Below are 16,478 nucleotides of genomic sequence, written 5' to 3' on the forward strand. Positions count from 1 at the left end.
CGTTATTTCTCCGAATATTTAATCGCGTAGCGGTATTTTCGCGTTTCGGGCTTCGTTCAGGCATTCGGGCCACAAGCAAATACTCTTAGCATCAATTTGGCCCACAAGTGGAGCCCACCCTACCTATTTCATTCGAAAATTTCAAAGGGGAGGGGGTTAGGTTGTCAAATTTTCAAACTTGGGATTAAATTGATCAAAATCACCAAAATGCTTCTCATTTTTAACCTAGCTTCATTTTTTTTTATTTTCTCTCTTCCTCCTCCCTTTTTGAAAGTCCCATATCAGCACCATCATCATCATCTTCTTCAACAATTTTTGTATTGGAGATTTAGGGCTTTCATCATTTCCGTATTCACCGTATCGAGCTCTACACGTTCATATCAACCATTTCTCGATTAGGGTATAAACCCTAACCCTAGATTTTTGATTTTTATTCAATTTTACTGATTTTGTATGTTATATTGATAGTATGATGATTGTATGTTATTGTATTGTTGATAGTATGCTTAGAAATGCTCGTTAATTCATGTTTTATGTTTGATTGTTTTGGGACAGCAGTTTGTTTGATCTTTTCTGTAGACTTAACTATTATAAAAGTGAAATTAAAGTGTCTAGATGAGTTCCTCTCATCAAGACATTAATTTTAGACTCCGGATTCATGTCATTTAGATTCCCGGAGCTTAAGTTATGATTAAAATGGTGTTTTGATGAAATTAAAATGTGAAAACGAATTGAATCAGGTATGGTCCGACTTTGTGACCACTTTTGGAGTCTTTAGGGTGTACTAGTGTGTTAGGATTGATGATGGGATGAACTTTCATGTTCGGGTCATCGAAATCCGAGCCACGGATCACCTGTTATGACTAAAACGTGTTTTTGAACGGATTAAAGCTCCAAGTTGTTTAATGGCTGATCATCACGACTTGGTTGCTGTTCTTGGAGTGTTCTTTAGTGCACAAATGTTTCGGGTAGGTTGGTTAAGTGGAGATATATATAAGACTCGCCGAAAACCGACACCCGGGGCTCAAGTTATGACCCGATGAACTTTTAATTAAAACTTATGGTTATTAATTAAGACTTATGATATAAATAATGATTTTCATTATTATTAAATTACTTATGATATAAAAAGGTAATTATTAGAATTTAAGACTTATGATATATACATATTATATCATTATTTAATTACTTATGATTTAATTAAACTTTTAATTTAACTTATGATTAATAATACTTTTATTATTAATGGAAAATACTTATGATAAGTATTAAACTCATATTATGAGATTATTATTATGAGACTTATAATAAGGATTAATTAATTATTTAATTATTATAAGGCTTAGTTATTATTTAATTATAATTTAATTATTAAATACTTACGATTTAATAATTAAAATTAGAAACTTATGAAATGATTAATAATTCATTATTAATTAATAATACTTATGATATGACTTAAAATTTATTATTAATTAATAATACTTATATTATGATTAATATTTAATTAATTAATTAGATACTTATGTATATTAATTATATCATTTAAACTTATGTTAACTTTATTAATTCATTTTAATTTAATTAAACTTATGTTATGACATAATTATACATATTTGACTATAATTAACATTATAACTTATATTATTATTATAACTTATACATTTAAAATTAATGTTGACTATGTTTGACCAAGGTTGACTTTTGAGTTGACTTTCAGTTAACTTTGACTTTCAGTTGACTTTTGTTGACTTTCTAATTAAGGAAACTTTCCTAACTTAAAAACTTTCTAAAAATAGAAACTTTCTATATATGGAAACTTTCTAAATTTGGAAACTTTCCAAAAATAGAAACTTTCCTAAAATAGAAACTTTCCAAAAATAAAAACTTGCGAAAAATAGAAACTTTCTAAAAATAGAAAGTGTGTGTCCGTATGCTGTTCCGATCAAACTGATGCATGTTGAGTATTGTCCTATGTCTACTTACGACATGTACAATAGCTATCATACTAAGACTTGACCTAAGTTAGTTATTTATATCGACCTGCTTTATTTATAGGTCGGCGTTGTGATCATTATTGATCACTTTACTTCATTTGCTGTTCGCTTTTTGTGTGGTTACTTCATTTTCGTTAAGGTGAGTTATAGTCCCATTTTTCTATTTTAAATCTTTTGGGATGAGAATACATGTAATTTATTTTATATTTTGGACAAGTGAAAGTTGGTTTAAATTATTCATTGTGAGTCGAACAAAAATATTCCCTAATCTGGTAATTGTAATCACTGGTTTCTACTGGTGAACGCGAATCCTATGGATAGATATATCGGGTTTGACAACCCCATTTCAAGCTAGTCGCGCTAGCAATTTATAATCGGAATGTTTAGTACTTCGTATTTAGTTGAAGATACACTTGTTCGGTGTATATTATTTATTGTGTTTGGCAAGGGTAAATAAATGGTTAAGTGGTTACCAGGTGGCTCACGGAAAATGGAATAATGTTATTATATATTTTCTAGCATATAATTTTGTGGTCCAAAAAGGAGTTTTTATGTTTCCAAACATAAATTTTTAGGATTTAAATTAAATATTGTTTGTAATATTAAACCTATAATTCACTCAACATTTTTATTGACAGTTACTCGCATGTTTTATTCTCAGGTTCATGATTGATTGCTTCGGCTGTGCTTAGAGAGTCTGCATATTTATGATGGCAGCTTTTGTTAAACATTAACTTGCATTCTATTTTGATACATTTAATAGTGGATGTTGTTGACTTTGGTCAACTTTTGTTTAAGTAACAATGTATGGTTTTTCTAAACTTACATATTTTGATAGGTTTCCTTTATAGAAAATTATTTTTAAATAAAGAATGCAAGGTTATTTATCAAATTCATATAGAGTTATGATCAAGCTGTGGGACCAAGATAACGATGGTCGTCAAGTGTACTTTGACGGGTCGTTTCATAATGTATCTTGATCCTCGCACAAAAGAATGCGAGACCGAAGTTTAAAAAATAATGCATATGCAAGAACTTGCGAATAAATTGCCTGATGCATTTACAGATACAAAAAGAGTGACTAAATCATATATACCAGCAGCAAATGCTCCAGCTCGAATTGAAATTCCAAAAGCTGGCAATAATGTCGCTCTTGAGTCTTTGCCACGCCAGAAACGTGGAAGACCAATTGGTTCCAAAGATAAAAATCCTCGAAAAAGAAAATCAGCTGATAATGAGGTAAAAGAAAGTGTTCAAGAAGAACCACAAATCAATACTCCTTCTGCAGAGGAGATTGATGATGTCAATACGGAATTTTCAATCAATTATGCACATTCAAAAATATTATGGAACTGAAATGAAATGAAAAATCTTGATGAGATATTTTCATATAATGTTGCATATGACCTAATGAATGATGATGATGATCCAGAACAAAAATCTGTCATGGAATGTCAAAGTAGACATGATTGGGATCATTGGAAAGGAGCAATACGAGCTGAATTTAAATCGCTCAATAAAAGAAAAGTTTTCGGATCTATCATTCTCACACATAAATATGTGAACCTGTGGGATATAGATGGGTTTTTGTACGAAAAATAAATGAGAAAAATGAAGTTACAAGGTATAAAGCTAGACTTGTAGCTCAAGGTTTTTCCCAAAGACCAGGAATTGATTATGAGGAAACTTATTCTCCTGTTATGGATGCAATTACTTTTAGATACTTAATCAGCCTGGCAGTTTCTAAAAATTTAGAAATGCATCTCATGGATGTTGTGACTGCTTATCTATATGGATCACTTGATAGATATATATATATATATATATATATATATATATATATATATATATATATATATATATATATATATATATATATATATGAAGATACTTGAAGGATTTAAGGTATCAGAAGCAACCAATGCAAAACCCAAAGAAATGTACTCAATCAAGTTACAAAGGTCTTTATATGGGTTGAAACAATCGGGTCGCATGTGGTATAAACGATTAAGTGATTACTTGATAAGCAAAGGGTATACCAATAATCTTATTTGCCCATGTGTATTTATTAAGAAAACAACATCCAGATATGTGATCATAGCCATTTATGTAGATGATCTTAACATCATAGGTACAAATAAAGAGATCCATGAAGTCATTCAACTTCTAAAGAAAGAATTTGAAATGAAAGATCTCGAAAAAACCAAGTATTGCCTTGGTTTGCAGATTGAGCATATACCTAATGGTTTACTTGTACATCAAACAACTTATACGGAAAAGATTTTAAAATGTTTCAATATGGACAATGCAAAACCATTAAGTACTCCTATGGTTGTTAGATCACTTAATGTTGACACCGATCCATTTCGTCCCTGTGAAGATCATGAAGATATTCTGGGACCAGAAGTACCATATCCTAGTGTAATTGGAGCTCTTATGTATCTTACAAATTGTACAAGACCTAACATTTCTTTTGCAATTAATTTGTTGGCAAGATTCAGCTCAGCTCCTACCAAAAGACATTGAAATGGGATCAAACACATTTTTTGATACCTTCGAGGAACTAATGTTTTAGGATTATTTTATTCTAACGAATCAAAATAAGATTTGGTTGGTTATGCAGATGCAGGTTACTTATCTGATCCACATAAAGCTAAATCTCAAAATGGATATGTATTCCTAAATGGAGGTACTGCAATATCATGACATTCTAAAAAACAAACACTTGTTGCAACATCATCAAATCATGCCGAAGTGATTGCATTAAATGAAGCTACTCGGGAATGTTTTTGGTTGAGATCAATGACACAACTCATTACTAATTCTTGTGGACTAGAACGCGATAAAAGTCCAACAACTATCTATGAAGATAATGTAGCTTGCATATGTAACATCCCGCATTTTTCCGTTAAATTATTTTAACGCCCGTTTTTTTTATTTTAATAATATCTTTCATATCTAGATTCGTATCCTCCATTAGCTAACGTTCTTAATATTTTCGTTATTGAATTATAACTTCTCCCGTTTACTCTCGCGTATTTAAAATATTCGTACGGCTAATTCGCGCACCCGACTACAAACTTGAGGGACTAATTGTGACTAGTGGCCAAAGTGGTGACTAGGTCAACTAGTCAACCACTTCACCACCACCACTCATTCATTCAATCTCCTCCTTCTCTTTTTCTTACTTCTCTTTTTGCTCTCAACTCACCAAATCACTCATTCAATGCATCTAATTCGGGAACTTAAATGCATTTGGGTAACTTTGTAAAAACACTAGATTTCTTGTTCTTGATGTTTTTGACTTATAAAAGTATTAATTAGTTTCTATGGCTCAAGTCTAACATGAATATGTGTTTGGTTTGTTCGATTTTGTTGTTTTGAGTAAACTAGCATGAACTAGCAATGGGTGTGCTTAATCTTGTGTTTTGGATGATTAAATGTTGTTTAAATGTTAAAGTTCATGTATTAAATGTGTTACTAGCATCATTAGCTTCATTTTGATGTGTAGGTTGATTTAGAAAAGCTTCATAAACATAATTGTTAAATTTGTGATTTGAATTAGGGTTTGAAAGAAGTAAAATGGACTTTTAATGCATTGAATGCTTTGCAATGTTTTTTGTAAGTGTTTGATAGTATTGTATATGTGATTACCTACGAAACAGCGTATTATATGTATGTATTAAGTTCCCGAAGCATCTTATGCAATTTATGAACTTGAAACTTTGAAAATGGACCTCTAATGATCACTTGACGAGAAATCGGTTATAGTAAAAGATGAATTTGATTGATGAAAGGTGTTTAGTTGTGTTCCTCGTTAAATTACCTTTTCAACGATATAAGATACATGATAGTGCTCCAAATGAACATATATTTAGTAGCAATATCCTCCCAATATGTAAATTATTTAGTTGTAATTGTCCTATTGTAAGTTGTAATCGTTTATATTAAATAAGTGCGAAGATAAAAGGCGAAAACGACGATTTGAAGAAGCAAATGACCAAAAAGCTCAAATGTACAAGATACAATCTAAGTGGTTCAAATTATTGATAAGAAACGTCTAAAAATGACAAAAGTACAAGTTGCGGAACGCAAAGTACAAGATATTAAATTATACGAAAGGACGTTCGAAAATCTGGAACCGGGACCTGAGCCAACTATCAACGCCTGATGCAACGAACCAAAAATTATGAGTCTACTATATAACAACCCTCACATTTTCATACTTGAATTGACTAATTTTCCTATAGGGTTGTTATCCATACGTAATATATAATTAAATTCGACGTTGATCAAATATTTATTTTTAGTCGACACGTTCTGTTAACTAAAGTTTACACTAATTATATAAAATAACTTTAGTTAATATTAATGCGTATTATATTTAAAACTATATGTAACATAATTATTAATTAAATGATAAGTTATTTTAATCATTATATATATTTTAGCTTATAAAAAAAATAAAAATAAAAAGAAATAAGATTTTTTTTTATAAATTAAATAATGAGCCCATGAATTTTGACTAAATATTTTCAAAAACAAAAACTTATTAAAAACATTTTTAACATGTTTTTATTATTTTGTCAAAATTGGCACCTTTATTTTATTATTTTTTTTTCTCTTCACCAACCATTTTTTACCTATAAATACATGGCTCCTCATTCATTTTTTCTTGCCAAACACAAAAACTTAAGTTATTATCTCAAAACCTTGAAGAAAATTTGAGGTACTTTCTATTTTTATTAATTTTTTTTCAATATTGTCATTTATATTTATATTTATTGTATATTCTTTGTAAAATTCGAAATTAATTATGTTTATATGTTATAATTAGTATTATAAGTGTTATTATGCATAAAAATAATTTTGATAATTTATGGAATATTATTTATAATTAAATACGAATTATGTAGTGTTTAAACGTAAAAAAAATGTAAAATTCGTAATAAATACTTTTAATCAAAAATAAAATATATATAATTTTTTTCTGAGTTTTTAAAACTTATATAGATCTAAAAAAATTATAAAAATAATTACTTGGGTCGAATTGGTATTTATTATATAATTAAACTCTATTATTATGTAATTCGAAGGTAAATTAAGAATAACTATAAAATAATAAAAAATATTTTTTATATATTTTTCTACAGGTTATTAGACTGATAGAAACTTATAAAAATTATAAAAATAATTATTTAGGTTTATTTAGTAATTATGTAGAATTAAAATTGTTTTGTGAATACATTAAGGGTAAAAACAAAAATAAATACAAAAATATAATAAAAACATTTTCTTAAATTTTTCTACTAATCTATATGATTAACTAAGACTATAAAAATTATGTATGTAATTTTTAGATATTTAATTTATTATTTAGATATTTTTGAATAATGTTCGATTAATAAAACACTATTATTTTTGAAGTAATTTAGGTATTTATTTAAAGGTAATTATATTTAATATATATAAGACATACTAAGGTATAATAACTAAATATTAAATAAAACTTAGGTTATATTATCACATATATAATTATTAAGTACATTAATAATTCGTTGTGTGTATACACCTAAAGTGAAGGTTAATCACAGATAATGTATAATTCATGTGAACTTCATCGCTACTCATGGTCGTAAGTGAATGATGTCTAGGTTGCCATTTATGGGTAAGCTTGTGGATCTCGAATGCCATGACTTAGATTCTGGTCAAGAGTCCTGGGCCCCCGGTTACATCTGGTCATTCCTGACTTATTTTATAGCAACGAAGTTTGAGTAAAGTTGTACAACGTCTTGCTAAAGATTAACCCGAACTTTCTAAAATTGGAAAATTACTATAAGAGAAAACTTTCCATAAATATTAACCTTCCGAGAATGGAAATTCTTTAGTGAACCATTACTATCAATATAGTACTATATACTATTGTCTGTTAGGCAATGTCTGATCATACGTTCTATCTCTAGGTTGAGATCTCGGTCACGTCCTTCCGTTCAATTCTTTCGTGGAATACTCTTTTGTGCTACTAAGGTGATTTTCATAGCCCCACTTTTACTGTTTACTTAACTATTTATAACTTTTGGGGTGAGACACATGCTTGCTTTATAACTGTTTTACGCTTAGACACAAGTACTAAATTGTTAACTATGCTGTCATGCTTTGATTCATGCTAAATCCCTACCGTAATATCGTCAATTGCTACATTTAAATGCAAACTTAATTATTGTGAGTAGGCCTATTGAGAGTAACGTCTCTAACCATTCGACCGTTGGTCTTTGGTTACATAATAATGATTCCACGACACTGACAGTACAAGGTGTCATAGGGTAAACTTGTTTAGTAGCGATATTACAAAATGCAGCAACACTTTTAGATTGATATTTCTATATCAATCAACTTTAAACTAAATCTTGTGGTCTAAAACTTTGGATATTATTTATAAACCTATGAATTTCACTCAACCTTTTTGGTTGACACTTTAAGCGTGTTTTGTCTCAGGTGATGATTGAGCTAGCTGCTACTTGCTACTAGATGATTGATGTATGCTTTGCTGCTTGCATGGAGTCCATCATTCATATTTATCATTTTGTTTAAGACATTTTCCATTTACTGTACTCTTATGATGTAAAACTTTGAATAATGCTTCCGCTGTTTATTTAATAAATAAAACGTCTCATTTAGAGTCGTTCTCGCTTATACAACTGTGTTATGATATGATTGGTCACAATTACCCCTGGTCCATTTTGGGGGTGTGACAGATTGGTATCAGAGCATGTTTGTAATAGAGAACCAGGATTGCATTTTATGTGTGCCTTATGTGCTAGTTAGGGTACCTTAGCAATCTTTAGGACTATAACCTTTCCTGCCTTAGTTTTAAGTGCTTTTCCTTTATATCTTACCTCGTGCTTTTATGTCATCCTTAGAATCATTCTAGTTCTCTTTCCTTCTTTCTTTTAGGATGTCTAACCATAATCCGATCATCATCTCTGACTCCGAAATTGAAGGATCAGTCAAACGTAATCCGGTCATCATCTCTGATTCTGAAACTGAAGGATCAGGCAACTCACCAACTTACGCACCTGCTACTCCACTTGCATCACCAGTTTATGTTCCGACTACACCGCCTGCACCACCAGTCTATATGCCCGCTACTCCACCATATTCACCACCTGCTGGAGAATCTCAAATTGATGCTGACTATGATGGGGATAATGATGAAGAAGAAATCATGGAGGAAATCATTAAAGAAGAAGAATCAGAACCCGAGAAAGAGTCTGAGCCCACTGTTGTCTTAGCTCCCTCTCAGAAGAGGAAGGAACCTGAGACACCTATTGTTGAAACCCCTAGTCCCTCCAAGAGACTTAAACACAACTAACTTAGTTATTAAAAAAAAAAAAAGTCAAGTGTTTTTCATATAAAAGGCTTTGCCTACTCATCGTTTTCTGTGTAATAAGGATAATCTATCCATTCGTTATTAATAAAAGTCAAGTGTTTGTTTTTAAAATTTTTGTCTTATCTCACCATATCTATATGTGTGTGTTGTGTGATTATTATGAATCATAATTGCAAACTTATATTTATAGCACCATAACTCTTCAATTAATACTTTATTTATGTATTGAAGAAAATGACTAGTGGTGCGCAAACAAATGACAACAACACTATTCCCAACATCACTCTCTCTGCCGAGCAATTTCAGATACTTTTAGCTGCCGCCCAGGGCAACCACAGCAATGGCAACAACGGTCAACAGAATCTCCCCAAAACTTGTTCATACAAGGATTTCTCAAATTGCAAACCTCCAAGCTATAAAGGAACTGAGGGACCGGTTGAACTAACCCGGTGGTTCGAAAAACTTGAGTCTATTTTCAGGATGTGCAATTGTGCCGATGTTGATCGCGTTAAGTTTGCTACAGGATCTTTATCTGGCGGTGCATTGACTTGGTGGACCGCATACTCTCAAACTGTGGGACTTGATGCTGCAAATGCCATCCCATGGACTGTCCTAAAAAGAATGATGACGGACAAGTATTGTCCAAGAAATCAGGTCCAGAAAATGGAAAGTGAGTTCTGGGAACTCAAGGTAAAGGGTACTGACATTGAGGCTTATACCAACCGTTTCTTAGAGTTGGTTACATTATGCCCTGACATGGTACCTACGGAACACAAGAAGATTGAACGTTATGTAGAAGGTCTGCCTGATGAGATTCAGGGTAATGTGATAGCTGCTGGTAAAGAGACCGTCGATGGTGTGATATTGATGGCTCAAAATTTGGTAATGGCGAAAAGAAGGAAGCTCGCCACTAATAAGCAAACCGAAGTAAAAGCTGTTGATAATAAAAGGAAGTTTGAGCCTGCTCAGAGTTCGGGTCAGCGTTCAAACAAAAGGGTTAGTGATGATACAAAAAGTGGTTATATTGGAACAAAGCCGTTATGTAATCGCTGTGATAAACATCATCATGGGAGGTGCACTGTTGAGTGCAGTAGGTGTAAGAAGATTGGAAATTTAGCCAAGAACTGTAAGGTTGTGCTGCCTGCAACCAACACTCCAGCTGCAAAGACTGATCCAACCGTGCCTACTTGTTACGGTTGTGGGGAAGTTGGGCATTTCAGAAACCAGTGCCCTAAGAACAAGACTGCAACAGCGGGTAATGCTAAGGGTAGAGCATTTGTCATGACTACCGAAGAGGCCCGTGAAGAAGATGAAGTTATAACGGGTACGTTCCTTGTTAACAATTGCTATGCTACTGTTTTATTCGATTCCGGTGCTGATAGAAGTTATGTGTCTACCGAATTTTGTGCCTTATTCACTGAAAAACCACAAGCCTTAGAAATCAAGCGCCTTGTAGAAGTAGCAAACGGTAAGGTTATGAAAGTAGATAATATTTATAAAAATTGTGATCTGATTCTAGCTGACAAAAACTTTAAGATCAACTTACTGCCAGTCGAATTAGGAAGCTTTGATGTAGTTGTAGGGATGGATTGGCTAACCCCGTTGAGAGCTGCAATCATGTGTTATGATAAAACCATTAATATTCCTCTTGAGAATGGTGAAACCCTAATCATACAAGGAGAAAAGAGTGGTTCTAAACTTAATATCATCTCTTGTATAAAAACCCGTAAATACCTGATGAAGGGGTATCAAGCCATCTTAGCTAATGTTAAGAAAGTTGAACCGGAAGAGAAACGAATTGAAGATGTTCCGGTGGTTAGAGAATTTCCTGAAGTTTTTCCTGAAGAACTCCCTGGTCTCCCACCTCAAAGACAAGTCAAGTTTCAAATCGATCTAACTCCCGGTGCTGCACCTATTGCAAAGGCACCATATCGACTAGCTCCATCCGAAATGAAAGAATTATCCATCCAACTACAAGAACTCTTAGAAAAAGGATTCATTCGTCCTAGCTCATCTCCATGGGGAGCACCTGTTCTTTTTGTTAAGAAGAAAGATGGCACGTTGAGAATGTGTATTGATTACCGAGAACTCAACAAGTTAACTATCAAGAACCGTTATCCACTCCCGCGTATTGATGACCTATTTGACCAACTGCAAGGGTCAAGTATCTATTCGAAGATTGATCTTAGGTCAGGGTATCATCAGTTGAGAGTCAAGGAAACTGATGTTCCCAAGACTGCCTTTCGAACTCGTTACGGACATTACGAATTTCTTGTTATGCCTTTTGGTTTAACAAACGCACCAGCTGTATTCATGGATCTTATGAACCGTGTATGCAAACCTTATCTTGACAAATTCGTGATTGTTTTCATCGACGATATCTTAATCTATTCCAAGAACAAGCAAGAGCATGAACGACATTTACGTTTGATCTTAGAATTGCTAAAGAATGAACAATTGTATGCCAAGTTCTCCAAATGTGAATTTTGGTTACGAACAGTTCAATTTCTCGGACATGTGGTTAATAGTGAAGGAATACATGTCGATCCAGCAAAAATCACTGCTATTCAGAACTGGGAAGCGCCTAAGAATGCGAAGCATATTCGCCAATTTTTGGGACTTGCTGGTTATTACTGAAGATTTATTGAAGGATTTTCTATTCTGGCGAAACCTCTTACTAAGTTAACTCATAAGGGGAAGAAGTTTGAATGGTCTAAAGAACAAGAATCTGCGTTTAAGATTTTAAAGGAGAAATTGACCACAGCCCCGATTCTATCTTTACCTGAAGGAGACGAGGATTTCATAGTTTATTGTGATGCCTCAAATCAAGGTTTCGGTTGTGTGTTGATGCAACGTCAAAAAGTTATTTCATACGCATCTAGACAACTTAAGAAACATGAGAAGAATTATACCACACATGACCTGGAGTTAGGAGCTGTGGTATTCGCTTTGAAGATATGGAGACATTACCTTTACGGAATTAAATTCACGGTGTTTACCGATCATAAAAGTCTTCAACATATCTTCGATCAGAATCAACTAAACATGAGGCAACGACGATGGGTTGAACTACTAAACGACTATGATTGTGAGATTAAATACCATTCCGGTAAGGGAAATGTTGTTGCCGATGCTCTCAGTCGAAAGGAGCGTAATAAACCTATTCGAGTCCGAGCTTTGAACATGGTTATTCAGACTAATCTTACAACTCGAATCCGTGAAGCACAACTTGAAGCATTGAAGGAAGAAAATGTTCAACTCGAGGGACTAAAAGGTCTTGAAAAGCAACTTGAACTCAAGGGAAATGGAACACGGTATTTTAATAACCGAATCTGGGTCCCAACCTTTAGAAATCTTCGAGAACTAGTCTTGGATGAAGCACATAAGACTAGGTATTCTATTCACCCAGGCTCTAGTAAAATGTATCATGATGTGAAAGAGTTTTATTGGTGGCCTAATCTGAAATCTGATATTGCTGAGTATGTGAGCAAGTGTCTTACTTGTTTGAAAGTTAAGGCCGAGCATCAAAAGCCGTCAGGTTTACTTCAACAGCCAGATATTCCGCAGTGGAAGTGGGAATGTATCACTATGGACTTTATTACTAAATTACCCAAGACTTCTAGTGGCAATGATACTATTTGGGTCATAGTGGATCGCCTTACTAAATCTGCACACTTTTTACCGATCAAGGAAACTGATAAGATGGAGAAATTGTCACAACTTTACATCAAAGAGATTGTCTCACGACATGGAGTCCCTATTTCTATCATTTCTGATCGTGATAGTCGATTCACTTCTAGATTCTGGAAAACTTTACAATCTGCTCTTGGAACTAAACTCGACATGAGTACCGCTTATCATCCGCAAACTGATGGCCAAACTGAACGAACCATTCAAACATTTGAAGATATGCTTCGTGCTTGTGTTATCGACTTCAGCAAAGGTTGGGACAGACATCTGCCCTTGGCTGAATTTTCTTACAACAACAGTTACCACTCAAGTATTAAGGTTGCACCTTTTGAAGCCTTATACGGACGAAAATGTAGATCACCCCTATGTTGGGATGAACTAGAGGACAGACAATTGACTGGTCCTGAAATCATACATGAAACTACCGAAAAGATCGTACAGATTAAGAAACGATTGGAAACTTCTCGCAGCCGACAGAAGAGCTATGCTGATAAACGTCGAAAGGATTTGGAATTCCAAGTTGGTGATAAAGTCATGTTGAAAGTATCCCCTTGGAAAGGCGTTATTCGTTTTGGTAAACGAAGCAAACTAAGTCCGCGTTTTGTTGGACCTTTCAAGATTACTGAGAGAATTGGTCCCGTGGCGTATCGATTAGAACTACCTGCTGAGCTTAGTAGAGTACACGACGTATTTCACATCTCGAACCTGAAAAAGTGTCTTGCTGATGACCCACTTGTTATTCCTTTGGATGATCTCCGCATTGATGATAAAATGCACTTCATCGAAGAACCTATTGAAGTTATGGATTGTGAGATTAAACGCTTGAGACAAAGCAACATTCCCATTGTTAAGATCCGTTGGAATTCACGACGTGGCCCCGAGTATACCTGGGAACGCGAAGACCAAATGAAACGGAAATATCCCCACCTCTTCTCAACCGCCGATGTATCCAAGAAGTCTACTTGAAACTTCGGAACGAAGTTTTCTTTAACGGGGAGGTACTATAACAACCCTCACATTTTCATACTTGAATTGACTAATTTGCCTATAGGGTTCTTATCCATACGTAATATATAATTAAATTCGACGTTGATCAAATATTTATTTTTAGTCGACACGTTCTGTTAACTAAAGTTTACACTAATTATATAAAATAACTTTAGTTAATATTAATGCGTATTATATTTAAAACTATATGTAACATAATTATTAATTAAATGATAAGTTATTTTAATCATTATATATATTTTTAGCTTATAAAAAAAATAAAAATAAAAAGAAATAAGATTTTTTTTTATAAATTAAATAATGAGCCCATGAATTTTGACTAAATATTTTCAAAAACAAAAACTTATTAAAAACATTTTTAACATGTTTTTATTATTTTGTCAAAATTGGCACCTTTATTTTATTATTTTTTTTTCTTTTCACCAACCATTTTTTACCTATAAATACATGGCTCCTCATTCATTTTTTCTTGCCAAACACAAAAACTTAAGTTATTATCTCAAAACCTTGAAGAAAATTTGAGGTACTTTCTATTTTTATTAATTTTTTTTCAATATTGTCATTTATATTTATATTTATTGTATATTCTTTGTAAAATTCGAAATTAATTATGTTTATATGTTATAATTAGTATTATAAGTGTTATGATGCATAAAAATAATTTTGATAATTTATGGAATATTATTTATAATTAAATACGAATTATGTAGTGTTTAAACGTAAAAATAATGTAAAATTCGTAATAAATACTTTTAACCAAAAATAAAATATATATAATTTTTTTCTGAGTTTTTAAAAATTATATAGATCTAAAAAAATTATAAAAATAATTACTTGGGTCGAATTGGTATTTATTATATAATTAAACTCTATTATTATGTAATTCGAAGGTAAATTAAGAATAAATATAAAATAATAAAAAATATTTTTTATATATTTTTCTACAGGTTATTAGACTGATAGAAACTTATAAAAATTATAAAAATAATTATTTAGGTTTATTTAGTAATTATGTAGAATTAAAATTGTTTTGTGAATACATTAAGGGTAAAAACAAAAATAAATACAAAAATATAATAAAAACATTTTCTTAAATTTTTCTACTAATCTATATGATTAACTAAGACTATAAAAATTATGTATGTAATTTTTAGATATTTAATTTATTATTTAGATATTTTTGAATAATGTTCGATTAATAAAACACTATTATTTTTGAAGTAATTTAGGTATTTATTTAAAGGTAATTATATTTAATATATATAAGACATACTAAGGTATAATAACTAAATATTAAATAAAACTTAGGTTATATTATCACATATATAATTATTAAGTACATTAATAATTCGTTGTGTGTATACACCTAAAGTGAAGGTTAATCACAGATAATGTATAATTCATGTGAACTTCATCGCTACTCATGGTCGTAAGTGAATGATGTCTAGGTTGCCATTTATGGGTAAGCTTGTGGATCTCGAATGCCATGACTTAGATTCTGGTCAAGAGTCCTGGGCCCCCGGTTACATCTGGTCATTCCTGACTTATTTTATAGCAACGAAGTTTGAGTAAAGTTGTACAACGTCTTGCTAAAGATTAACCCGAACTTTCTAAAATTGGAAAATTACTATAAGAGAAAACTTTCCATAAATAGTAACCTTCCGAGAATGGAAATTCTTTAGTGAACCATTACTATCAATATAGTACTATATACTATTGTCTGTTAGGCAATGTCTGATCATACGTTCTATCTCTAGGTTGAGATCTCTGTCACGTCCTTCCGTTCAATTCTTTCGTGGAATACTCTTTTGTGCTACTAAGGTGATTTTCATAGCCCCACTGTTACTGTTTACTTAACTATTTATAACTTTTGGGGTGAGACACATGCTTGCTTTATAACTGTTTTACGCTTAGACACAAGTACTAAATTGTTAACTATGCTGTCATGCTTTGATTCATGCTAAATCCCTACCGTAATATCGTCAATTGCTACATTTAAATGCAAACTTAATTATTGTGAGTAGGCCTATTGAGAGTAACGTCTCTAACCATTCGACCGTTGGTCTTTGGTTACATAATAATGATTCCACGACACTGACAGTACAAGGTGTCATAGGGTAAACTTGTTTAGTAGCGATATTACAAAATGCAGCAACACTTTTAGATTGATATTTCTATATCAATCAACTTTAAACTAAATCTTGTGGTCTAAAACTTTGGATATTATTTATAAACCTATGAATTTCACTCAACCTTTTTGGTTGACACTTTAAGCGTGTTTTGTCTCAGGTGATGATTGAGCTAGCTGCTACTTGCTACTAGATGATTGATGTATGCTTTGCTGCTTGCATGGAGTCCATCATTCATATTTATCATTTTGTTTAAGACATTTT

General features: G+C 32.2%; 1 protein-coding gene across 1 annotated transcript; it reads left to right on the forward strand.

The window, feature by feature from the left end:
- Positions 1–9,621: 9,621 nt before the first annotated feature.
- Positions 9,622–13,358, forward strand: LOC139900016 (uncharacterized). The gene is made up of 4 exons (XM_071882830.1): positions 9,622–10,711; positions 10,907–10,998; positions 11,131–11,304; positions 13,326–13,358. The coding sequence occupies exons 1-4, from the start codon at positions 9,622–9,624 to the stop codon at positions 13,356–13,358; spliced, it is 1,389 nt and encodes a 462-aa protein (XP_071738931.1).
- The last annotated feature ends 3,120 nt before the right edge of the window (positions 13,359–16,478 follow it).

The sequence above is a fragment of the Rutidosis leptorrhynchoides genome, chromosome 3 (assembly GCF_046630445.1).
Source record: "Rutidosis leptorrhynchoides isolate AG116_Rl617_1_P2 chromosome 3, CSIRO_AGI_Rlap_v1, whole genome shotgun sequence".
NCBI classification, from domain to species: domain Eukaryota; kingdom Viridiplantae; phylum Streptophyta; class Magnoliopsida; order Asterales; family Asteraceae; genus Rutidosis; species Rutidosis leptorrhynchoides.